The sequence below is a fragment of the Lampris incognitus genome, chromosome 2, assembly GCF_029633865.1.
Source record: "Lampris incognitus isolate fLamInc1 chromosome 2, fLamInc1.hap2, whole genome shotgun sequence".
Lineage (NCBI taxonomy): Eukaryota > Metazoa > Chordata > Actinopteri > Lampriformes > Lampridae > Lampris > Lampris incognitus.
The window spans coordinates 93,708,804-93,736,175 of NC_079212.1; the positions used below are offsets into that span (position 1 = coordinate 93,708,804).

General features: G+C 47.1%; 1 protein-coding gene across 1 annotated transcript in view; it reads right to left on the reverse strand.

Moving 5' to 3' along the window:
* The window catches only part of slc38a3b (solute carrier family 38 member 3b), a 40,812-nt gene that overhangs the window by 7,537 nt on the left and 5,903 nt on the right, over nt 1–27,372 (reverse strand). Inside the window, exons 2-12 of the mRNA XM_056275355.1 lie at nt 14,880–15,065; nt 14,395–14,415; nt 14,143–14,224; nt 13,905–14,020; nt 9,644–9,717; nt 8,703–8,795; nt 7,816–7,897; nt 3,161–3,243; nt 1,328–1,386; nt 280–453; nt 1–80 (exon numbers count right to left, since the gene is read on the reverse strand). Coding sequence (XP_056131330.1) covers nt 1–80; nt 280–453; nt 1,328–1,386; nt 3,161–3,243; nt 7,816–7,897; nt 8,703–8,795; nt 9,644–9,717; nt 13,905–14,020; nt 14,143–14,224; nt 14,395–14,415; nt 14,880–14,983 — 968 coding nt within the window. The 5' untranslated portion in view covers nt 14,984–15,065. The remainder of the gene's footprint in view (nt 81–279; nt 454–1,327; nt 1,387–3,160; nt 3,244–7,815; nt 7,898–8,702; nt 8,796–9,643; nt 9,718–13,904; nt 14,021–14,142; nt 14,225–14,394; nt 14,416–14,879; nt 15,066–27,372) is intronic.

Consider the following 27,372-nt stretch of genomic DNA (forward strand, 5'->3'; position numbering starts at 1 on the left):
TTGCGGAGCTCAGTGTAGATAGGCAGGACCTCCGGGTGGCACACAAAGGCAAAAGCCAAGATGGGGATTGTGTAGGCTGTCTGTGAGGGAAGAAATGGACACAAATACCTTGTTATGACGAATAGTCAAATCAAGCAATTACACACGCTACGTTACCTTTGATGGGAGGGCCTATAAAATATGAATAGGTTGGTTTGTGCCGTTAACTTAGTTGCAGGCCACACCTACAGACTACTGCACAGCTTACTCTTCACTTACAGTCACTGTGTATGGGCCTACCTGCGAGTTGATGGTGAACATGCGTGGGCTGCAGTGGGCATCATCCACCTCATGAACCAAGCCATTATGGTACTCGTGACTGTGGGTCGAGGTAGTTAAGTTGACGTGTGCAGCGGTGCTATTGGCGGTGAACTCCTCAAATGGACAGGGAATTTGGAACTTCTTAAAAATAACCTGCAGGCAAATGTAAAAAGGGGGCAGTAATTGAGAGAGGAGGGTGGAAAAGCAGGGGCACTAAATGGAGAGACAAAGGATGAGAGGACATGCCAGAGTAGTTTAACACTGGCTTCAGCGGTTCTTCTGAAGTACCAGCCCCTCGCCCAAAAGGACAGGATGATATACTGAGCACGGTAAATGAAGGATGAGGTAATAGGATGTAGTTGCCGGGCTCAGTAGATTCACAGTAGATTAGGGCAAATCAATCTGCGAGCACTTTGGTCTCGACTCCGCCTTTGATGTCTTTAAGCAACTGATATTCCTGCTATCAAACCAAGAGCAGATCCATCCATCCATCCATTATCCAAACCGCTTATCCTGCTCTCAGGGTCACGGGGATGCTGGAGCCTATCCCAGCAGTCATTGGGCGGCAGGTCGGGAGACACCCTGGACAGGCCGCCAGGCCATCACAAGGCTGACACACCCACACACACCTAGGGAACAATTTAGTACGGCCGATTCACCTGACCTACATGTCTTTGGACTGTGGGAGGAAACCGGAGCACCCGGAGGAAACCCACGCAGACATGGGGAGAACATGCAAACTCCACACAGAGGACGACCCGGGGTGACCCCCGAGGTTGGACTACCCCGGGGCTCGAACCCAGGGCCTTCTTGCTGTGAGGCAACCGCGCTAAACACTGAGCCACTGTGCCGCCCTCAGGACCAGATATCACATACTAATGCAAGTAGAGATGGTGGTCTGGAAACTGGCTGAGAGATGTGTCTAGCTAGCTAGCTAGCTGTACATATAACCACAGGTTCGGTTTTTTCGAATGAATGTAAGCTACTGTGATGATGAGACTCTATGTGAGCCGACTACCTTACTTACCGCTGAGAGGAAAAAGACCATGCAGCTGAGGGAGAATCCGCTGGTGTAGCCAAGATAACCTGGAAAGGAGGACATGTGTCAGTCAGCCCTCAAAGCTGTAACCCCTCGGACCGACATAGAACCATCCTGTGTGCAATGGTGATGATGGGAAGGAGCTGGACTAAAGGTGTGACTGCAAACATAAGGTCTGTTTACAGTAATCATGTTTTCTTCTGCTCCTTAGAGGAGATTTATGATTTAGAAATATGAAGAGGACATTTTCAAACATCCCATAAAAATATGGTGATTTAGAGCTGATGTGCTATGCTTATTATAGCAATGAGCATGCTAGGCTGTCAGTGGGTCAGAAAGCTCTCTGCTTTATTCTTACGTCCATGATGATGGAGGAGGCTAATATGTCATCTGCTCTGTATATAGACAGTGGTGGGAGAAGTATGCAAACCACTTGGATGGAAACAAAAATAGTACTCGAGTATAAGTTATTCATTTTCAGTGTCTGCCAAAGCAAATGTACTGAGGTTAGAAATTATTGCCCAGAACCTGAGAGGAGTCTGTAACCCACCCATGCCTGATTTGTCTGCCTGTCATTGGCCCCTCCTCGCCATGCACCTTTCAGTGTCGGTTGACTCGATGTTGATTCAATGTACTATTTTTAAGAGTCACACAAGGTTGAATCGGTTCATCTGGACACAACGTTTATTGAGAGAAATGTTTCATCACCCATCTAAATGACTACTTCAGCCTCAACTGACTGCAGGTATCCCCACCCTTATAAACAATACAGCGGCAGAAGGACCGAAACCAACGATCGGATTCATATGAAAATTACAGTGACCATTAACTAGAGTTTCAAAGGCCATGTGTACTATTCACAGAGGACTGGGGAATAGTTGCAATCACAGCATGGTAAGATGGTGACAGATGAACTCTTAGCCCCCCCCCCACCCCCCCTGGTTCAGGGATGGGCGTTCCTTCTTCACATATGGCCTGTTTGACTCCCTGTTCAAACCAGCGCTCCTCCCTATCAAGGATGTGCACGTCCTCATCCTTGAAAGAGTGGCCACCGGCCTGTAGATGGGTGTAGACTGTGGAGTCCTGGCCTGACGCGTTAGCTCTCATGGGTACAAGTCACAGCGATCCTCCTGGCACTTAACAGCGTACACTACATTGCTCTGTTTGTGGCGGGGAGGGACCCGATCCTTGGGGTGGACCAACTTCTGGCGCGGCGTGTTTTGGGATTTGAAAGCAACTGAAAACTATTTGATGATAACTATTCCCCGATCCTCTGTGAACAGCGCACATAGCCATCGTAACTCTAGTTAATGGTCAATTTGCATATGAAACCGATCGTTGGTTTGGGTCGTTATGGCACTGTGTTGTCTATAAGGGTGGGGATACCTGCAGTCGGCGGAGACTGAAGAGGTCACTTAGATGAGTGATGAATTGTTTCTCCCAATAAACGTCGTGTCCAGATGAACCGATTCGCCTTCCTGCGATTTCCTTACCTGCATTACTGAGCATGCATAAAGACATTTTTATGAGGCGATCAGATCTTGAAGAGCTTTCTCTCTGGTTTCTCTTGTTAAAGCAACACATTTGCAGTAGCTGGCACGCCGATAAGCATTCTGCGCTTAATTAAATGATAACTAAACCCAAGCGAACCTTGTCCGCGTCATTGCATTGCCACGCCTTATTTAGAAGATAACAACAGGGCCTTAAGGTAGATCAGAGATCATCTTATCTGGCAGACGGGGGGAGGTTCACATCAATTTCGGGAGATGAAATTAGATAGAGGTACCCGGCAACAGGTCCTATAGATGTGATGTTACTCACCCAGCTGCTTCATCAGAGCGAGAGGCAAAATGATACAGGCCGACACCATGATGACCAGGTAGTTTCCATTCATATACCACAGACTAGAGAAAAAGAGATGAAACATTTATTCGGGGAGCCCGATGGTTCAAAAAGGCCTCAAAAGTGATAAAGTGAGAGAAACTGACATTGAGAGAAAGATTAAGGGGGGGGGGTGCGAGTGCAGAAATCCAAAGGCAGAAACACAGTGAAAAGGGAACAAACACTGAGAGAATTATGGTTTCAAACTATCCAAATAGTCTGGGTGAATTTTTTTGGACGGAAATAGAAATATCACCAGTGTATGTGGTCTTAGGTGGGTTTTTGTGGTCTATTCCAATGCAGCCCACTGAAACCAGTTCGGGACAGCGCTGGTTAAGTGATGAATCTATTTCTGCTGCTATAGGCTAGACTGGAATAGGGTGGTGTGAGGCTCTCTGTTACACAACCGTGAGGACATATGTGACAGTAAACAGCCACTGAAGGTATGGTATAGGGTGGCCCGAGCAGCGTGGCACTGAAGAGATCAGCAAATATTAAAATCACCGTTTCAGCAAACTGTTGTACTTTATAATTACCCCTCCTCTATCCTTCAACCATCTCGTACCAGCCCAGATAAACTTCTAACATCAGCCCCCTCATGCTGGGCTTGCAAGGCGCCCGGTTTTTGACTGGACGGTCTGGTTTTCGGGTGATTTGTCCAGGTCCGGTTGGACGAGGTCAACCAGTATCTTTATGCAGAACTAATACTGTATCTGCTGTCCAGTCTAAGAATGGGTTTAAGCTGTGTTTGTCTTCATACAAGCGAATGATAGGTTATTGAGTAGTGCACAGATGACCGGTCCGTGATTTCTCCAATCGGCGATGGCAATCAGAGAAAGCACAATCACACTGTGGATAGCCAATACATGTGCATTCAAGACATATAGTCTTTAAGCCTCTCATGGTAGAAATTAGATCCGTTGCTTCCCCTGTAATTATTTTATTTTCTGAAGGTGGTAGTTGTTGGTCATATTTGAATGTGGTCCCACTCTCTGTTACGGAGCAGGTCATAGCACTAGTTTCTATGTGAGTTATTATTCTACCATACCATTTCTACCGCTATTCCCTTACAGGCCTGTATTGTCTCAATAGCAGATGTAATAGGTCTTTAACAAGTTAAATATTTCTAATTATGAGTGTACATGGATAACACAAGAACAAACGTGCATGTGTGTATCTTGTCCGGTTTTGCCAGATAGAGAATCTGGCAATCCTACTTCACGCCCTCATCCACCCAAACATCCCTTCCTTTATGAGGGCTTTGGCCTGTGAGATTTTAAAGTGAGGCTACAGAACATGTGAGGATCAGACGAGGGATGGAAGGAACTTTCTATTCTTGGCCCGACTTCTCCTTCAAGCTGCTGACAGGCTATGGCATTATATGTGCATCTGCTATGAAGGGGAACAACAGATGTCCTCACATAAAACAACCATTTCCTGTGACTAAACTACAGCACATAACATTCCTTAATCTATGTTAATGCTGTCCATTTATCTATGTTAAAAAGCCTCAGTACACATGTGTGAATATAAATGTCTTTATGTGTAGGCAGACACATGTGTCCATGATGCCAGATGCTGAGATGTAGTTAGGGCTCCCTAGCTTGGAGCGATTGGCCCAGAGAAGATCCATGGCCAGGGTGTGTTGGGTTAATGGACATGGCAGCCCATTCCTGGGATGGGGGAAGAATCTCTGCACTTGAAACGGATTTTGGATGAGTCCAAGTACCATAATTACTCCATCGCTTAACTTTTCTACAGCAAAATGTTGTGTTGACACCGATGACACGTAGACAGACTCATTTCTGTCCTTGAGGTGGATAGTCACACCAGCTTCCTTTGGTTAATGAAGTGATGTTACACCTCTTAAAGTCAGACTTAAATCAATGAATAATAAAATGTTCAGCAACATTTTCTTTAATTTGTAGATGAATAATAATTTGTCAGTCAATACAAAATCGAGGCCGCGTGAATCTTAAAGGTTAGTTGGTCATCAATCATGACACCCAGATTTTGGGCAAACTTTGTGGGCATGAGTTGGGTTGATCCGAGTTGGATATTGACCTGTTATTGTAAGGATGGACTGGCTGGGATGACAAGGAGCTTAGTCTTAGATAGGTTAAGCTGAAGGTGGCTTTCTTTCATCCATGCAGAGATATCAGCAAGGCATGACAATATCTGTGCCAAGACTGTGAGGTCATCTGGCGGGAATTATAGAAAGAGCTGGGTATCGTCAACATAGCAATGGTATGAGAAACCATGGGAGCGAATGATTGCACCATGTGAGGTGGTGTATATTGAGAAGAGAAGGGGACTGAGCACTGACCCTTGAGGCATCCCTGTGCATAAGCCGTGCGGTTCAGACACATCTCCTCTCCAAGATACTCTAAAAGATCTCCCTGAGAGGTAGGATACTGGATACTAACCAGCAGAGGGCAGATCCTGAGATACCAAGCGTAGTGAGTAATAAGTGATGTTAAAAATATTAGTATTTCTATTTCGGTCCAACTTTGATAAACTTTAGGAAACGTCAGTAGTTTCAAATCTTGAAGGAACATCAACAATACGGAGTTTATGGACAAAATTGTGATATCAGTTCATAATTACTTTCATTTTTTCTTACAAGAAGAGAGAGTTCAAGCTCTTAATGCAGTACATTGTTCTTAAAATCCCATGTATATGAGGGTGTTTTGTGACCCAGAGCCCCACAGCAAAGTTGCTAAGCCAGTTATTGTTAGCCCTCTGAAACAAACACAGCCACTGGGATTATTGGTCTACTACAGCCCTACTGGCAGCTGGATAGTTCAATGTACTGCCCGTGACCAGCAATACCTCATGTGGGGGGAAGAGTCACTGAGCACAGGGGAAGAGTCACAGTGTGAGGGAAGTCACATGAATCAGAGGCCAAGTTGTTTTGTTGACCTTTGGTCAGTGGATCAACGCAGACGATCAACTTTCATTTAGGGTCTGCTCGCAATGAAACCCTTCCTCTGCTCACAATGTGAGTTCCTCTCTTGCAATGCAACTCGAAAATATGTCACACAGCAGTGTTTACATATATATTATCATACAAAAATATGTTATCATACAATCACTACATTGTGCATTTGCATTTTTATGCTTTGTATATCTGATTGAGTTGAATGAAAGGTACCCTTTCGTCGGTCGGCCACACCACATCGTATTCTATTTAGAGAGCCACAGGTCATAAATTCAGCCCTTCCTACACCTCTCACCCCCCTTGTCTCATTCCACTTTATAATCCAGATGCCAATGGGTGCAAAAAGGGTTATGGTTAGACCTGTCCAGTCAGACTGAGCAGTGGGTGGCTTGGTTGTTCAGGACAGCCAATGGCTGACCTGTCCTTATGCTGGATGTCTGAAGTTGTACCAGCTGCTGCTGTCATTCAAAGTGTGCGTGCGTGTGTGTGTGTGTGTGTGTGTGTGTGTGTGTGTGTACGTGTGCTGCTCTGTCTGTGTATTCCCATTTGAGACTATGTGTGGAGAGAGACACGAAAGAGCGGGGGCATGAAAAAAAGAGAGGAGAGGGAAAAAAGTGAGATTCCTCTGATCATAACGAAGACTTTGGCTTTGACCCAGCACATTAACAGCTAAGCCTCACATACAAACCCAATCACACAAGTGCGTCAGCGTCTGAGCCTGTCTCATGCACCTAATCAACAGCAAAAGGTGATCACATGCTTAATACCTGGACTGCGTCAGGAAAGAGCTACACATAAACCCATGTAACTTAATGCAAGGTTAACAGACAGGTCAGCCCCAAATACAGTGACTGAAATAATGTCAGCTTTTGTTGTGTTTTGGTAAGAACAGGACTGTTAAAAGAATGGAGATGTGACCTAAATTTGGCACCCATGAGACATACTGCTTCAGCTAGCCTACACAGCTTCAGGATGCCCTATATATGTATGTGCATTGTTGACGGGTGGTAAGAAATGTCTCGAAGCTGGTAGATGCTGATATGTGGAGACGAGTTTATTGCTAAGAGAGCCGATCAAAGTAGGCTGGATTGATTTTGTACGGCAGTGTATTTTCTGGATAAAGTAGAACCGTTGGCATTTTACAAGCTTTTGATGAGTCTCGGCACAACTGTTTACAGTAAACATGTGCTGTAATACTGAGGAGGGCTAATGCTGTGCTCTCAACAGTGTCATTTCAGCACAAGGTCTCTGCCCTTATAGACCTGAACAAGCAGAGAGCTGGAATCCACGTCAGCCCTTCCAACTCACACGCAGGCTTTCTGTCACCGCGAGAAGGTGATATGTAGTTGGCGACACCGTAACCTGACAACGGTGTGTTTTTATGTTGTAATGTGTGTATTTCTGAAACCAATCCAGAGCTGCCCCTCCATTGCTCAGCCAATAACAAGCTGTCAATGCCGTCACACCCCTGCGGTGGACCAGTGGTTGTTCAAGCCTGAGTGCTAACTGCCCATCTGCTCTATGGGGCCCCTGTACCCTTGTGCCCAGTACCAGGTGCACTCTTGGCAGGCGAGCAGCAGGCAGGACTCACATGGGCTCCACAAGTTGGAAAAAGCATGCTGATAACCTTGTAGAGACACATCACAATACTCACTCAGAGTTGGGATCGGCCTTCAAGAAAGCCTGGATGACCAGCGGCAACTCGGACTTAACGATGTAAAGGTAGCTGGACATGGCTGAAACAGGAAGCACACACAAAACACACGTGAAAATGTGCAGGGAAATATGCTCGAGCACAAATCCCGAGGCTAACTTAACCGACAAAGACATTTCAGACAGCTGACACACAAAGCTCGCTCACCGAGATAGTCATCAATTTGCAATGCTGTCAGCAATTAACTGCCAACAAAGAGAAAATCATAACTCAAGTCTGAGATTATGTCAGACTAAATCCATTTGCAATTATTGCACCTACTTAGGTTAAGACCGTCATGTGAAACAGCCTGAAAGAGCTGATAAAATGTACTTTTTTTTGCTCACAGTCCCTTTGAGTTACCGAGATACATTTCACCAGTCATGCGCTATCGCACCGGCCGAGCTTTCTGGACGAGGCCTTTGCAAGAGAGCGTCGCCCACACATGCTCTGTTAAATTCGGTTTGAGCGAGGAATTCTTGCTTATGCCAATACCACCGAGACCACAGCTGTTTGCCAACTGGTGTACTGGTCTTAGCTCCTAATACATCCCCCATATTACATTCTCAAATAAAAAAGAGACGTGCGGCCAAGAACAACACATTCAAATCATTACCTCAAAGTACAAAGCATCATTAGTGGTATTAAATGAATAGGGACTACGTGTATATGGCCTGAGTTAATACGGAACAAGTGTGGGGGAGCAGTGTAAAAAACAAATCAGCTGAAGTTATGCACACTCTGTACAGTGCTACAAGGGTTTAACAGACAACATATTCAATAATTCACTTAAAACACACAAGGTCCACTACAACAGAACTTCTTCATCAGCCGCGGCTGCACCTCACCTCCTATATTTTGCAAGGTGATGGCAATGCCGGCAGCCATTTTGCCCGGAGTTCCAAAGGCCCTGAATCCCAGTTGTTCATATGCCCGAATCCCTAGGATTCAAACGTGGGGTCAGTTAGCTGCCATGCAAATCCTCATTGATGGCATGCAAAATGTTCTTGAGCGTGACCAACTTTCGGGTCTGTATGAGATTACACAACTGGGTAATGTTCTTAGTAATGCTCTTTAATTTCGCTGAGGTAAAAGTGCTCACCTTTAGCGAGACTGAACTTGAGACCCAGAGTTTTAATATTAATCTGATCAGGTATATAAACAGTGATTTTTACGTGGGTAACATTTATAGGATTCACAAAGATGCACAAAAAAACTCCTCCTCTAGTTCTTTAACTCTAACTTAATGACTGTAATATGTTGAAAATGATTGTCATTATCTTAATACGGTCATTAAGATATCGTGTTTTGGCCTTAACATTCTTGGTGAATCATTTGCCTGTATGACTTTTGAGTTTGATTGAGTTTTCACTTCACCAGAATCTTTAGGGAGACTAACAAGTCGATTTTTTGTCTCCCCCTCCCCCTTTTCTCCCCAATTGTACTTGGCCAATTACCCTATTTCCTGAGCCGTCCCTTTTTTCGTTTTTTCATAGGCACACTTCATATGATTATGATCATATTACTGTAACATGGATTTGTGAATTTTGTGTGTGTGTGTGTGTGTGTGTGTGTGTGTGTGTGTGTGTGTGTGTGACTTATAAATGTTAATGGTTCCTTTCATGTTAAGGAACTATGTAACGATGCAAGGAAAGGTGATATATTTATATTCATAAGTAATATGGATGCTAGCATCCATGCTCATGGATACTAGCATCCATATTACTCATAGTGACAAACTCAGATAAGTTGGAATATGCGAGGCTGACACACGGACTGGCTTACTTACCCACAATGCCAGAGGATTTCAGCAGCAGGTGAATAGAGTAGGATGAGAGGCCTGCCACTCCAGACAGAAGAAACCTGAGATGGATTTGAAAATAAAATAAAATAATTAAAAAAAAATTAAAAGTATGATCAGCGTCTCCACTGAGAACCAGAGCTCTTTTGTCGTCTAGCTGGAGAAAACTAAAATAATACCTACTACACAGCAGCCCTTCAGCTTTCACCTCCTACTTTACCCCGTTTTCCATTTTACCACCTCAGTTCCATGAAACCCTGCTCCAAACCTGCTGCAGCCTACAAGGCTCCTCTCTGTCGGCTCCCGTGCCCTGTTTACACAAGGTTATTCACTTCTACGTCTGAAAAACCTGCGCAGAGGAGGCCTCCGAAATAGCAATATGTGGCGAGAAAAGAGAGCACGGCACGGTAGACGGACAACAGTCGGTGGGGGTGAAGCGGGTTGCAGGCCGGGCGTTGAGAGGGGGCACGGCACCAGCATTCGGGGGTGAGACAATACGTCTGGAGTTTCCCCCTCCGTTACAGCAGCCTATTGAATTTGTACCTTTTACATTTTTATTTTTTTTATAATGGGTGTGACTTCAGCTCTAACTCTTATGTAACGGGAAAAAAAATGGAAAAGGAGAAACAGCGAGTAGGCTTGAAAGGTTGTAGTCATTATAATTTCATGGTATGGATTCGAATCAGATGTACTCTTTGACATGCTTAATCCTTGAGAATTTGTGTTTCAGCTAGCATGTGTTAATAAGGGGATTAGTTTTCCTGCTTCTTCACGAAGCCTGGAGAGTTTCACTGCAGCCGTGGCATCAACGGCTGGCATTTCCATGAACTTAACGTCCACCTGGGACCATGGGGCTCGAAGGTTTACAGCATTCTTTCTCAGGGTCCCTTTTTAACATCTCGCAAACGCTAATATGATATCATTTTAGCATGCTGACAGAAAAGCATGTAGGCTAAAACAAAGATTGGCAGTCTTGAAATAATAACCTTTTTACAACAGGATATTAATCTCGTTGATTCATGAAGGTCAGTAATCCCGCTCATGGGTGAAAAGGCTATTTCCCACAACCCTTTCTCCCACTAGAGTAGAGCTGTGGTGCTCCTGCGAGAGCCACTGAGCGCTGGGCAGGGCAACCTTGGTCAGCATTCCCAGGGGGTCACAAAAGGGCGATCTCAACCCCATCACCTTTCCCAGACCTCTCCATCCAGCTCCTCTGGTTCGCTGAGGGCCGCGTGACAACGGCTGAGGCGAAGATCTTCACATCTGCCCCCCCATGTCATGGTCTTAGGACAGGGTTTGAACCATGAAATGCGTCTGACAATCGACAACGGCCTGAATTGCCCATGTGACCTCTACTCACACACAAGTGGGGGGGGCACCTATTTGTTTTACAGGTCTGCTGAAGACCTTACAAGTTATGGAAGCCCTTGAGAGCCCCTAGTATGAATCCTGGATGTCTGGGTGAAATAGTCAGCGAGCCGCCTCATTGTTCATTTAGCAGGTCATTCCCGGGTCTCGGAGGGGATACACTAATTGAGACCCACAACATCTATCTGTATCCACTCAGAAGCACGAGGGGTGCTAAGGATGCAGGGTTTTCCATTTGCTAATGGCTCTGATCAACCCTAACCCAGCAACATCAGATGAAGAGGGAGGCGACAATCAAACATCACCAATATCAATGACTACTGTAGTGAGTGCAGGGGGCGGCCGGGAATCGCCGTAGCTGGGATGCGAATCTGGATCTCCCGCACCACGGGCGACTACGTTAAACAGTCGACTAAAGGGTCCAACCCGTTAGCCAACCGGCTAGCGAGTCTACTCATTCCTGGTCATTACACTACCCGCCTCCTTCGGGAAGAGCGTCCCCGCGCTTCAGCCTATCAGCTCCCTCGCGCCTCTGGGGGCACATGCTTCTGATGGCCTCACAGTCTCACCATCCCGCTTCTGACACCAATGGAGCGAATTCAGTAAGCAGCCGGGATGCAAACCCGGGTCGCCCGCACCACAGGCGACTGCGCTAACCAGTCAACTAAAGGGTCTGACCTGCTAGCCAAGGGCTAGCGAGTCTACTCATTCGTGGTTGTTACACTACCAATCAATCAAGTATTGATTGATCAATTACAGCTACCCCAAAATGCTGTCGGTGACATTAACGTGGCTTCTTGGAACCTGAACTTGAAAACTTCAACAACTGACGACAGAGTCGAGACCAAAAAGTGTGCACAACACTGTAAATAACCACATATATTCTTTCTGAATATACCTTCTCTTTATGCACGTACACATTGTGGAAACCGCCAGCTTCCACAATTAGACATGGCTTGTGTATGTTCTACACAACTTCAGATTACAGCGTGTGCCTGATACGTGTGCGTGTGCACATGAGCCCAGGTGATGAGCCTGACTTGGGAGATGTGCTGTGGTGGCTATCTTTAGAGGGCCTTTTCTCTGGCATCCCTGGCATGGAAACGACTCGTTCCTTTTTCCGGGGTTGAGGCTGAATCCAAGGCTGTCTCCTATCCCTGTCTCACAGCTAGGTAAAAAAAAACCCAGCACAGGTCGCAGTGACTACTAGGGTCACGGAGAGACAGGAGAGGAGGAGAGGAGCGGTGTGTTTTTATGGAGCGGAGGGAGTAGTGTGAATATACCAAATACCACACAGGGTGGCTGGAGGTGGGGTTATTCTGGGCTTTGGCCATACTGGGGCCTATGTGTGTGTGTGTGTCACACATTGGGTGGGAAGAGGAGCCTTAGAAAGAGGTTATGAATAGGAGAACAGGGGGTATATATCACAGAACGTGGTAGTGCCACCACAGACACTAGATCAGCCCGATGAGCTAATAACCCGGCGTCTGACCAGCCACAGCAGCACGTCGAAGAACTGCAGAGGAAAAATACTTAAATACAGTACTTCCACTTCGGTCGTTTCTAATTCAGTATTTTTACCCACCGTGTTCAACTATTCCTGCTGCTTGGAGCTCCAGCTATACTGAAACACGTTGATTTGTTAGGGGACAGACCAAAACGCTGCACTGCAACCATCGATCCTGGGCAGTGTCCCCGTGTCCCAAAAAGCTCATGGTCCAGCAGGTTTTAAATATGTGCACGGAGGCGCTCGTAGATACTCTGTCGGTGGCTGGAATAGCCACCTAGAACGACCAAGGCAGTCATTTTGATGGTTTTGGATTTTCAAAGTCTGATAACTTTGTGGAAAAAAAAAGATACAGACCTGCTGCTCCCTGAATGCCCCGTAAATTGCATATATTTGCATTAAAATTAGTTTTAGATCAATTGCACAAAAAAGATAAGATCTACCTAAGACGACCATGGGCGGTCAAAATGACGGCTCGTAATTTGCGCGCCATCGTGCGCGTCATATCACTATTTATGACGTGTGTTGGTCGCGTCATTTCCTTCGCGATGTCCATTGCTCTGGCCTTGAAACACACTAGCGCCCTCCAGTGTAGAGTAATGGTCTAAACTTGATTTTTGATTATTGCCAACAAGTCTGGTTACAGACGCCGTTTCAGACGCACCATGACTACCACCGAGGCGCTGCAGTATTTACAGGCATCGGGCAGCGGCCATTTTAAATTGTTTGAAAAATAGCTTAAAGTTGTTAACATTTTAATTTTGGTGTCAGTTAGTTTCTTAACAGAGATACTAACATATGTAATGTATTAATATCTCAGTTGAGTATTTATTTATCTTCACAGAATATAGAGTTTAAAAACCAGCTGTCATTTCATTTTATTTTTGGACCCCCCCCCCCAATTGTATCCGGCCAATTACCCCACTCTTCTGAGCCATCCCGGTCGCTGCTCCACCCCCTCTGCTGATCCGGGGAGGGCTGCAGACTACCTGATGCCTCCTCCAATACATATGGCGTTGCCAGCTGCTTCTCTTCACCTGACAGTGAGGAGTTTCACCAGGGGGACGTAGCACGTGGGAGGATCACGCTATTCCCCCCTCAAAAAGTGCCCCGACCGACAAGAGGAGGCGCTAGTGCATCGACCAGGACACACACCCAAATCCGGATTCCAACCCGCAGACACGGCCAATTGTGCCTGTAACTGGACGCCCGACCAAGCTGGAGGTAACACGGCGATTCGAACCGGCGATCCCCATGTTGGTAGGCAACAGAATAGACCGCCACACTACCCAAAACTGGCGGTCATTTTGACCGCCTATGGTCGTTTTAGGCAGGATTGCAATGCCTAATGATGAGCGGACATTTTTGACTTACAAGAAGAGGAGTATGCCAGTATTGGCCATGGCATAGGCCAATCCCAGGATTCCACTGCCCATAATCGCATTGCCCAGGTTGAACACAGACATACCGAAAGAAGTCTTTCCTTCAAACTGAGGAGGGGAAAAAGAAAAGACATGCATCAACTTCAGGTTCACTTTCATTGAAGTGTCATGTGGTTTCTAGCAGCGGATGCTTCTGCGGCTCCGTGATGAGCAGCGAGCGTTACACTCACGTCTGTGAAGCGTATGGGTTTCTTTCCATCCCCACTGGGCAAAAATTCTTCGCTCTCCAGGGTTCCGTCTGCGTCATCGAACCTGGGGGATACAGAAACGTGACGGTCAGCTGACGGTTTCTTAAACCCGCCCTGAAAAATGTGAGACTCAAAGGCTGCAGGTGGGGGTTAAGTCGGCAAGGCAGTCTTGGCACGGTTAAGCATGTAAAGACAAATATGAAACTGAGCAAGACTTTTTCTATGCAAACATACCTGACCGCCTGAGTGCCGTTTCTGTACGGTAGGAAAGGATCCATCAGTTGAGGCGAGCACAAAAACAGGGCAAACATGCAGTTAGAAACTCAAACATTAGCCAGGAACGAGGCTATGCCGTCATGTCATCCGCCACATCCATTTTCCTGGTCAGCATTAATGGCAAACACTTATCATGAAGACAAACACACAACTACACCTATGGTAGGAGTAAAATAAGAAGTCTAACTTGCTCATCGTGATCCTCGAGGTCTGTTTCTGCACACGGAGCTTATATTCGAAAGCAAATTATCATCCATTGACAGGAATGTCTATGCTATACTGTAAATACTAGATAGAGGGGATAGTGACTACACACAAGCCAAATGGCGATGGTCTTGGAATACGAGCTGCGTGGCACATGCGACGTTGAAATGTCATCACCCATATCAAAGCTGCAAAATGGATCACAGCCATTCACCTCAAGACAGAATGAGAATACTCACTGATCCTCCTCTGACATTATCTTCATTGGGACACACATCTCATCACCCAGGTCGTGACCTTTCCCATTGGATAAGATGTTCATCTCTGACTGGGCAGGCTCCATGGTCCACGTCGTCCCTCGCTCTCTCTTTGCTTGAAAGCCCTGAATGAATGTGGCCCTATCGAGTCACTCGGGATCCTCGAATCTAGGGTAGAGCAAGTGAGGACATGTGACTGAGACACGGAGCAACAGATGCATGGGTTCTGTTTGTTTATCATTGATATTCGTATGAACCACGAGCTCTAAATACACCCCGTCACCGGCTGCAGCAGCGATATCATGGCAGCGCCAGCTAGTCCTGCGTATAAATGCAGTTTTTGTGTGAACATATTTACAGTACGCGGTCAATGTTCCCCTAATTTTTTTTTTGTTTTGGAGTAAACTACACAGTGGGCATCGGTGGCGTGCGTTGGCCTTGTCTGCATCACAATCGCACAACAGCTAAGTTGCAGGTTTACAAAGCCGCACGGTGACGCTAGACTTCTCTCTGTCGCTCACCGAAACACAACGCGAGGTGATGTGAGGCTGGTTGTGTGTGTGTGTGTGTGTTTTTTTGGAGCACTAACACTGAACAAGGCAAACAAGTCCAGAGCTCGGGTCCAAAGGTCAAGGTCTATTTGAGGGTTTTTCAGCACGTGATGATTTCCGGTAGCACGTGGTGCGTTGCGTGGCCGATGTCACAAGCCTCACAAGACTCTGTGCGCTCCTGCTGAGACGCCACAACAAAGCCCGGCGCAGGATAAAACAAACCCCCCCCCCAATTCACCCAAAACAAGGAAGGCCGGCATTACAGAGAAAGTAGCTGCAAAACAGATATTACGGTACCGCCATAATTACACCTCAGAGCAAACCTTGAGCTTAACGACGGTTTGCTGGGACCAGGGATGAAAAGTAAACGAGCTGAAAGCGGATCAGTATAAAAGCGCCGGTTTATTTCTGTGTATTCCGGCCCGGCTCCCGTGCCCCTTAGTGACTGAATGAATCCTCTTCAGCACTTCCCCCCGTGTGATCTCAGCGCTTTACTCTGAGCGCCGGAGACAAAGGCCGACACTGTGTGGCGAGCTGCTTCCGGGGTGGGGACCGGCGTATAGCGCTTCAATTGTGTCCCATCTTTCCCCTTCTGCCAAGCGCTCCTTGTTGCCGCTGCTCGCAGAGCTGCAGTGGATCCACTGCCCCCACAGTGAAACAAAGGAACACCTGAGGGTGTCGCCCCCTCGCCTGCCGCCCAGTGGCTGCTGGGATAGGCTCCAGCATCCCCCGCGACCCTGACGGCAGGATAAGCGGGTAAGATAGTGGCTGGATGGACGTTACAGACTAGCATCACAAGGAAGGCTGACACTATCAGGCCCAAAGCCTCCATGCTTGGCCCTGTACCTGTGGATACAGTATGCCAGCTTTTGCTCGTAAACTCCAGATTTCCAGGTCAGCCTGCTCATGAGCAAAGCGCTACCTGCCAGTAACGTCAGCCCGGACCAATTTGTTTTGGCAGCGCACATGTAATTCTTCTAACCATTCTTCAGCCTTGACCTCAGTTGCTCTTTTTTTTAACCTACACAGGTCTTGATCTCCACTGCCAAGCCGTGCTTTAAAACTACCCCAAATGACCCTTAGGGGTTAACTAATACAAACCCCTCCCCAGACACAACGTGATGTTTTGTGTTGACGTCACATTGCCTGATCATGTTTGACTAAACGGACAATCATGTTATCACTACATCGTAATTTAATCACGTATCAAAACGTATTCCGATAAAATCTCCGCCGTTTCGTTCTGGTACCACAGAAGAAGAGCAGGCAACAGCGCACACGTATCCTATGTCAAGTTAGGACACAAAAAGATGATTAAAAAAAATGATATGTTTAGAGTCCAAGCCCATTTCTTCTCCAAATACATGGTACTCTCGCTCTCCCCTCTCCCCCTCTCTCCCTCTCCTTACTCGCTCAATGCTAGAGTCCAATGTAAATATATCTCAGATTGCAACATAAACACTGAGCTTCAATGGAAAAAGCAGCAGGCAGTCTTTTCGGGTCCAGCTCAGCCGCGTCTCTGTCTGAGAATCACCGCAGCGCCGCGAAACGTTTTGATTCACAGAATCTCATTCATCGCCCACTTCTGTTGAACTCACAGACAAACCCACCCCCCACATTTTGTTGCTATTGATTTCATGTAGTGCAGTAAATAGCCTGGATCTTCTTGACTCGTTTCATAAAACTCACAATATCTGTTATGATCCATAATACGCTATGATTCTGCCGAGTATTACCAAACTGACGCTGCAGAACAGTGATGTCATTCACTTTATTTATCCTAAGGAAAATTAGGAAGGTTAAAACTGACACGGCCAACGATAGCACCAGTCACATGTCCATCCCTTTAGTCTCTGTACATACACAGACACATGCATGCTGTGGAAGCAGACCCAAGTTGTGATGATGGGTGGGCAGCTTTCCGGTTTTTCCGCTGTGTCAATATAGTTAATCAGCAGTGCTGACACAAGCTACAAGGCCAAATATTTCGCAAACATTTCAGAGGCAATCCTGCCTTTTACTTGCCAGGGCGAAGGCCAGACCAGGGATGAGTTCATGCAGCTACATAGAAAACTAGTAAACAGTCTGAAAAGGACTTGGAGTCACGACGTCTCCAGTCCAGTCAGCTCATAACGTCCGTCACTGTGTCCCATAGCCTCGGTCGTTCTCATCATAACCTCAGTCACTGTCTGTTGCCCTCCCTGCTTTATTTTGCAGTACTCACCTGTCTTGTCGTGTCAGTTCCAGCCCCTGTTTATGCCATCATTCAACCCCGCGTATCCCACACCTGTTCTCCATTTCCTGATTAGCTCCCCCAGCACAAATCCTCCCCTGGTTCCCCTGCCAGGGTGTCTTGTGTGTACAGCCAAGCTATCCAGCATTCACTGGTTCACAATCCGCCTGTCTGCCCACTTTCTGAGTCTTTGCCTGTTTTCTGGACCTTGTTTCTCTTGCCTGCCCCTCGTCGGATCCGTAACCTGGTAACTAGAACTCATAACCTGGTAACTAGAACTCATAGCCTGGTAACTAGAACTCATAACCTGGTAACTAGAACTCATAGCCTGGTAACTACCACTCATAACCTGGTAACTAGAACTCATAGCCTGATAACTAGAACTCATAACCTGGTTACTAGAACTCAGGCTTTGGACCTGTTCTTGGTTGTCTGCCTGCCCCCTTGTGTATCTGGTCGCCTGTTCTGAGTGATTTCCTGCGTACTGACCCCTGCCTGTTCTTGGTCATTACACCGAGTGTTGCTGCCTGAGTCGTGCACTTGGGTTGTCATCTGTCGCTTTCCCTGGGAACTGTGTCCGCCTGGTTTGTTTTGATCCTTCAAAATCAGCTCAGTAATGGCTTTGTGGCAGCCTTTTGGAGAACATCTGGCCACTAGCTGCACCCTTCAAATGAAAATATACTTTAAAATAAGGTTCTCATTATCCCCAATGATCCTGGAAAGTTTTTGGGGTTTTTTTGTGTATTGTTGGACGTTTCCTCCAAAGCAAGGAACGAGGGACTCTCGTTTGCCATGTTATCAAAAACACAAGCAGCTTTTTATGAGAAGTGAACAGGAAAATAATTTGAGGGGTAACAATTTTTTTTTGTGCTCAAAAGTGAGTGCTTGAGCTACAAATGGTTTTTATATAAAAAAATTTAAAGGACCTTCCATTGAAAAATAATGACTGACACATAATGGAGGACATTTTTTCCCCCCAATAGAACACCACCTCGGCATGGACTACCCCTGTCATTACACAGCTTTACCGTGCAAAAGAAGGAGGTAAACTGACAGAATAATAATTTAAAATTATTTTGACTAGACCTTATTTAGCTTGCTAACAAGACCACAGAAACGGTGATGAGGCCCGCTGCTGGACAACGGCCCGCTATTCGCATATAACCAACCGCAGCACGCTTTCATCGACCAATCAGAATCGACCAGTCAGAACTCAACAGCCGTGTGATAACCAATCAGCACCCGATCGATCTGAAACAATGGTCAATGACTGAACGTCCGGCAAGAGAGGAAGCTGGCCACCCTACACTGCCTGGAATCGAGTCCGCGCTCGCTACTGTTATATAAGAAACTTGGCGGAGGGATATATCACATTCTGAGGCACTGGACTTGTGTGACATTTAAAATGTTTGGCCAGGTGTGAGGGAGCTAGGGCGGGGGGGGGGGAGTTCCCGCCGTTCTCCCCCTTTTCGAGCGTTACCCCGCGAGTCGACGTTAACGTGAGAGACCCCCCCCCAACATATTTTATTGTGACACGTGAGGGCGTAATGATTGAGATGTTATTGTTTTGTAACACTTCATGAGCTGGAAGTGGAACAGGCGCTAGACGAGCGGGGCTGGGGTGTGGGTGGGTGTTGAGCACATGCAGATGAGGAGATGCCCATGTGGGTGGTGTGTCAGAAAGGAACAGGAGGTTCAGCCAAGGGTGCCTGGCAGTACCGAGGCATCCTCAGCCACGTGCCGCTCGCTGGTGGACGGAGGAACACATACTCGTGTCCTGTGATGGAGGTTGTCCCCTCAAACAGACCTCCTTTACATTTGCAGCAGTGCCTAAGCGGGCGGCTTGCTCTCTTCTTTTTTTTTGGCGGCAACATGCTTGTGAACCACATCATGCCGTCAAGTGTTGCCGGGTTAACTTTTTAAATGAGGCTGTGCGTATTTATCTAACCGTTGTTTATTTATTGCAAAGATGCATTTTGCTACCAAGCAGTATTGAACTGGAAAGCGCAAAAACCACACCGAGACATGCAGTGGATAATCTCATCATGGCGAGCCACGTCAGAGTCAAACCAGCCCGCTTTCATTTCTTCAGTCCCGCTAAGCAGGAATTCCAGGTAGCATTTCTTCCAGCATGGTGTAGACTCTGCCTGCCTTGCACCCCGGTGTGAGAACCGCCTCTGCCACCATGCTGAGAAACCAGCGCCCCCGCTCGCCCTCGCGAGTGCTGAGGGGAAATCACGTCAGCGCCAGATGATGCAGAGTCCACGTTCGGGTGGACTTTATCTGGTTTTGAGAATCGAAGCTGAAGAGGGAACTTGCAGCTTGGAAAAGAACTGGGACACCCAGCTGTAATGATCTGTGCCCTCTGGCTATGTTAACTTATAACATTAATGAAGCAAGGACGACTTCTCTCGTGCTGGGTGTTTATTCACCGACCGGATTCCCTGACGTTGTTACGTACATGACGTGACTTTGTTGTGGCGCTACGGAAAGCCGTAAGGGACATTAGCAAATCAAATATTACTAGCAAATATTACATCTCCCTTTTTCTGAAAAGTGCTGCTTTCTCTGCAGAGATACAGACCACGTTGAGCACGTTTATAAGCGAATACAATCTTAATAAGAAAGAATATGAAAGTGGAACTCTTATATAACTGGACTGCAACAAAGTAGTGTAAAACATTTCCTTCACTGTCTAAATGTGACACCGTAATAACATTTCATCTTTTTTTTCATTTCATTACTGGTAACTGCAAACAGCAGGTAGGTACACAAGGTAAGTGAACGCTGTAAATATTTCTTTTCAAAACATAGCAGGTATAGTACAGGTTGGTGTAAAATTCTCTTTTTTTAACATTCATAAGTCAAGGATTTGTCTTGGTTTGATCGTGCGACCTGACCTCGTGGTGTAACCAGGCTGTGTGTCTGGTTGTCGCTGATTGTTCGTGTCTGGAGGTTCAGCATGCTCTTGCTGATGGGCTTGTGTGTTGTTGTTAGCGCTGGTAACAGTCTGCTGTGAAGTGTGTGTGTGTGTAGTGTGAGTGTTCACTCTGCTTTGTCGCAGGTGTTGACGGTTGCGTTGGTAGATCTGACCTTCTTTGGTTTGGATGTGGTAGCTCCTCTCTGTGTTCGCTGGTCTTTCCACAGTTGCAGGTCTCCAGGATCCATCCTCCTGCCGGAAGCGGATTGGTGTGCCTGCGGGCAGGTGGGGCAGAGGTTTGGCTGTTCGGTTGTAGTATGCCTGCTGGCGCTGTTGACATACCTCTCTCCTTTTGTGAACATCCTCCTGACTGGCGATCTGTGGCTGCAGGTGTTTTGCTGTTGATGGGAGAATGGACCGCAGCCTCCGACTCATCAGTAGCTGTGCCGGTGATTTCAGGTTGTCCACCGGTGTGTTGCGATACTCCAGTAAGCTCATGTAGGGGTCTTTGTTCTCAGCTTTGGCTTTGTCCAGGATGCGTTTGGCCGTCTGGACAGTCTTCTCGGAGAGGCCGTTGCTCTGTGGGTAGTGGGGGCTTGTGGTGGTGTGTGAGAAACCCCATGTCTGTGAGAAGTTGCGGAACTCACCAGAGCTGTAGCACGGACCGTTGTCGCTGATGATAGTCTCGGGGATTCCGTGTCGAGCCATTGCTGCTTTCAGCTTCATGATGACGGCAGATGAGGTGCAGCTGTAAAGTCTTTCTAGCTCGAAGAATCTGGAGTAGTAGTCCACAGTGACTATGAAGTCCTGTGAGTTCCATGTGAATAGGTCTGTGCCTATCACTTGCCACGGCCGCTCGGGTATGGCGTGTGACATCATTGGTTCCTTTGCATTTGCGCTGCGCCGTTCTTGGCATATGCTGCAGTCTGCTACCGCATCCTCGATCTGTTTCCCCATGCCAGGCCAGAACAGTAAGTCTCTTGCTCGGCATTTGCTTTTTTCCACGCCAAGGTGGCTGGCATGGATGCGCTGTATCATGTCCTTGCGAAGCTTTTGGGGGACAATGATTCTCTCACCTTTGAACAGGATACCGTCCATTTCTGAGATTTCTGCTCTGTGGTTCCAGTATTCCTGGATGCTGGGCGGGCACTTTTTCTTTGTGTCTGGCCAGCCAGTGAGTGTGGCTCGTCTGAGTGCGGTGAGCTGTGGATCTTGCGCTGTTTCCTGCTTGATTTCTGTGAGTCTTGTGTCGCTCACAGGGATGTTGCTGAGGACTGTGTGCACTTGGGCCTCCATCCCTTCCTGTAGGTCACTGTCGTGGTGTTCTATTGACTTGCGTGACAGTGTGTCGGCCACCGGTATGTCCTTACCGGGGCGGTGGATGATTTGGATGTCGTATTTTTGGAGCGCCAGGATCATCCGTTGCAGCCGGGGTGGTGCTGCTGCCAGTGGCTTTTTTAGTATTGCCTCCAGAGGCTTGTGGTCTGACTCCACAATCACTTTTCGTCCATACATGTACTCGTGGAACCTCTTGCAGCCGAAGACCACAGCGTAGAGCTCCTTCTCTATCTGTGCGTAGTTTTCTTCAGTGCTGTTGAGTGACTTGGACGCATAGGCAATTGGTTTGCCATCTTGGAGCATGACAGCCCCAAGGCCACTTTTGGATGCATCCACTTGGAGTCGCAGCTCTTTCTGCGGGTCGAAATATGAGAGTACTGGACCTGGGTGCTGTGTAATGAGATTCTTCATCTCTTGGAACGCCTTGTCGTGGACTGCATCCCACACAAACTCACTGTCCTGTTTCAGAAGCTGTCTGAGGGGTGAGTTTATCTGTGAGAGGTGTGGAGCAAATCTGGCGAGGTAGTTGATCATGCCGAGGACTGTCTCCAGCTCTGCTTTGTTCTGTGGGGGTTGCATGTCCTTGACCGCCTTCACCTTGTGTGGGTCTGGTTTGATGCCTTCGTGTGAGAGCGTGTGGCCGAAGTAGCTTACCTCGGACACGCATATGTGACACTTGTCGGGGTTGAGCCTCACCCCTCGCTCCCTTGTGCGCTTCAGCATCGCTCTGAGACGCTGGTCATGTTCCTCTTTAGTCTTGCCGAACACTAGTATGTCGTCCACTATGGCCGTCACACCGTCCAATCCTTCATATGTTTCATCCACGCGTCTCTGGAACTCGTCTTGAGCGGACACGATTCCGAATGGCAGTCTGAGGAAACGATACCTGCCAAACACTGTGTTAAATGTCGTCAACATTGAGGATTCAATGCTCAGTTTGATGGCCCAATAGCCTGACCGCGCGTCTAACACGCTAAAGTACTCAGCTCCAGCAAGCTTTGTGGTGGCGTCCTCCAGCGTGGGGAGGGGGTAGTGAGGTCGTTGTATCACTTTGTTAAGAGCTCTGGGGTCTAAACACACTCTAAGTTTGCCTGTCTTTGGCTTCTCAACAATGACGAGTGCGTTCACCCATTCTGTGGGTTCTGTTACCTTACAGATTATGCCGCCTTTCTCCATGCTGTCAAGCTCGTCCCTCAGTTTGCTGCGTAGGGCGATGGGGATTCTGCGTGGCGGGCAGACGACCGGCGTTGCATCTGGTGTGACGCGGAAGGTGCACTCGCCTGGGAACTCTCCTATTCCTTGGAAAACATCTGCATACTCATCCATTATGCTCTGTGATGTGACATTGTTTTCCTCGCTCACAGCCATCACTATTTTTACCAAGTTTAGGTCACGGCATGTTTTCATTGCCATGACTGGTGGGGCGTTTGTGTCAATGACGTAAAAGTCCAGCATAATTGCATTGTCTCTGTACTTACATTTGAGTTTGCATGTGCCTTTCACGCTCAGCGCGCCTCCTCCATATTCAGTGAGTCTGTGTATTGCTGGTTTCAGTGTCACATTTTTGAACAGCGCCTGGAACAGGTTGGTGGGAATAGTATTGGCCTGTGCCCCAGTGTCTAGTTTAAACTTTACCTTCTGTGGAGGTGTGCCAATTCCAACCTCTACGTAAGCCTGCTCGTTGCTTTTTCCGTTGTTCTCTATTGAGATGCAGTCTATGTACAGCTCTGTCTGTTCTCCCACAGCGGTGCTCTCCACTGTAATGTTGTCGAAGTACAGTTCTTCCTGCTCTCTGTCAGTGGTGTACTCTTCTGGGTTCTCTCCGACGGCATGTACTGTGCCGCGGTAGTACTTTGTCTGTCCCTGGGAGCTAGACTTGCATACTTTAGCAAAATGATTGAGCTTCTTGCATTTAATGCATTGTTTACCCTTAGCTGGGCAAGTGGCTTTAGCGCCGTGTAGCCCTCCACAATAGCTACACGCCCTGGCGGCGGTGCTAACGTCCCTTTGTCTGAAGTTAGCGTTAGCTGCTTTGGGTGCGTTCGGTTTGTAAGTCTTTCTGCCTATTGCGTGCACCGTTTCATGTGTGCTGCCCTGGCCCATAAACGTTAGCTGTTGCTTTGCTAGCTCGTGTGAGCGGGCTACATCTATGGCCTTTTCTAGCGTTAGCTCAGCTCCCTGGCTAAGTAGCTTTTCTCTCACTCTGGGTGAGTTGGTGGCAAACACGATGCGGTCCCTGACCATCTCGTCGGCATTTGGGTAGCCACAGTCTTTGACTAGGAGCTTTAGCTCAGTTACAAATCGTTCGAAGGATTCACTCTCTCCCTGCATCTTTTCATGAAATTTATATCTGGCATAAATCGGGTTTGCTTTGGGGGTGATGTACTCAGTGTACTTATCGTAGTACGTTTCTAGCTTCTTGGCTTGTTCTCCGCTGAGTGTCCAAGTGTTGTGCACATCGCGCCCTTTTTCCCCTATCCAGAGCAGGAGGTAGCTGCATTTCTCCTCTTCATTCTTCCCGCGCAGGGGGCCCGTGAACATTAGCTCCGTTGTTTGTCGAAATCGTCTCCATGCTTCAGGTAAGTTCGCCGATTCCCAGTCCATCCGTGGAGCTGGAACGCCGTACGAATCCATATTGGGTATTTAAACTCCGCTACTCTGACACCATGTAATGGTCTGTGCCCTCTGGCTATGTTAACTTATAACATTAATGAAGCAAGGACGACTTCTCTCGTGCTGGGTGTTTATTCACCGACCGGATTCCCTGACGTTGTTACGTACATGACGTGACTTTGCTGTGGCGCTACGGAAAGCCGTAAGGGACATTAGCAAATCAAATATTACTAGCAAATATTACACCAGCCACGGTCAGATGAATACAGGAGGGCCCTGCTGACCGCCGCGTCCTACCTCCCCCACAATCACCTCAGGAGGTGTGGGGGTGGCGTCCATCTGTTAACACGTTTTCAAATTCGGCTATCTAGAGATGCTAATCAGCAAGAAGATATTTTGCTCTGGCCTCCTGAAAGCCACCTCGGCTGAGAAGTGAAGACTTGCGTTATTTTTCTGCATCGCAGCTGCGGAAAGAGGGGAAGCCAAATGTGCAGGCCCCTCAGCAAGACGTTTCCCACAAGCAGCAAGGGGAAGAAGTCGTGTCGCTGGTCACATTTGGTTCAGCATACAAAATGTCGTTTTCTTTTTTGAAAGCTATTTGAATACATGTATTTATTCAAAAGGCGGTATTTTGTCCACGCTATGTTTATTACATAAAAATCTAACAATGCTTCATCAGGAAGCCTTATATTTTTTTACTGTGAAATATAACCCCCCCCATCATAATGAATAAAACTGATAAACTACGATTTTTTCATGGAAAATCATTGGAATAATCAAATCAGGGATTAAAATAGCCACCATTTGCATACTGATTGTATCATTATAGATTAAAATGGAGATAATATTTATGAGGTATTTCTGCACAGGTTTTATTTGATGTATTACTGTAGATAAGGAAACATCTTGAATATATCTGTCCCACTAACAGTCTGGTAGCAATTTTCTAACGGAACATGAGGATAACAGCCAATAGAGAGTTAGCCTTGCATATGAGCCAAAACATTATGACCACCTGCCTAGTATGCTGTTGGTCCTCCATGTGCCGCCGAAACAGCGCCGACCTGCCAAGACATGGATTCTACAAGACCCCTGAAGGTGTCCTGTGGTATCTGGCATCAAAACATTAGCAGCAGATCCTTCAAGTCCTGTAAGTTGCGAGGTGGAGCCGCCGTGGATCGGACTTGTCGGTCCAGCACATCCCACAGATACTCAATCGGTTTGAGACCTGGAGAATTCGGAGGCCAGAGCAACACCTCGAGCACTTCATCATGGTCCTCAAACCATTTCTGAACAATATGTGCGGTGTGGTACATTATCTTGCTGAAAGAGGCCACTGCCATCAGGGAGTACCATTGCCATGAAGGGGTGTACCTGCTCTGCAACGATATTTAGGTAGGTGGCATATGTCAATTGACGTCCACATGAATAGCCGGACCCAGGGTTTCCCAGCAGAACATTGCCCAGAGCATCACACTCCCTCCACCAGCTTGTCGTCTTCCCACAGTGTATCTTGCTGCTGTCACTTCCACAGGTAAATGGCACACGTACACGGCCATCAATGTCATCTAACAGAAATGGGACTCATCGGACCAGGCAACCCTCTTCCACTGCTCCAAGGTCCAGTTCCGACACTCACGTGCCCATTGTAGGCACTTTTGACAGTGGACAGGGGTCATCATGGACACTGACCGGTCTGTGGCTATGCAGCCCATACACAGCAGGGTCAAGTCAAGTCAATTTTATTTGTATAGCTCAATATCACAAATTACAAATTTGCCTCAGTGGGCTTTACAGCAACACAACATCCTGTCCTTAGACCCTCTCATTGGATAAGGAACAACTCCCTAAAAAAGCCCTTTAACAGGGAGAAAAAATGGGAAGAAACCTCTGGGAGAGGGATCTCTCCCCCAAGACAGACAACGTGCAATGGATGTTGTGTTTACACAATTTACAGAATACAACATTGAAAGGGTGTGATGCAGTGTGTTGTGACACATTCCTCCCCTAACCATCATTAAACATTTCTGTGACTTGTGCCACAGTAGACCTCCTGACGTTTCAGGACCAGAAGGGATAGCCTTCATTGCCCTCATGCTTCGATGAGCCTTGGATGCCCAACACCCTGTCTCCGGTTTGTGGTTTGTCCCTCCTCGGACCACTGCTGGTAGGTACTCACCACTGCTGACCGGGAGCACCCCACAAGCCTTGTTGTTTCAGAGATGCTCTGACCCAGTCGTCTGGCCATAACAATTTGGCCCTTGTCATAGTTGCTCAGGTCTTTACTCCTGCCCATTTCTCCTTCATCCAACACGTTGACTATGAGAACTGATTGTTTGCTTACCATCTAATCTCCCCAGACCTTGACATGTGCCCTTGTTTGGAAATTAACGTTATTCAGTTCACCCGGTCATACACCTTTTGGCTCATCAGTGTATGCTGTAGTATATTCTGAGTCATCTTCAACAGAAAACCCAATAAACCCAGTGTGTTGAAACGGTCAATTTCTGCAACTGAAAAGCTCGGATCAATGATGTATCATCACTGTGGTTGCTCAATGATCACATATTGAAATAGAGTGACGTAGGTTATGTAGACCAGAGCATCACAAGATCAATGTGGAAATAAGTGCCAAGACTCAGGTCTGCCAAAACTGAGCTGGATAACTGGGTACTTTACAGCAACGTCATCTTAATTAACTGGTAACAAATCTGTATGATCAACCAACAGATTACAATGAAAGATCTTTTTTTTTTCAGAAACGATAAAACATAACGAAGATGTGATTCATTCTAACTATTCTCCTTCTGTCTTGTTACG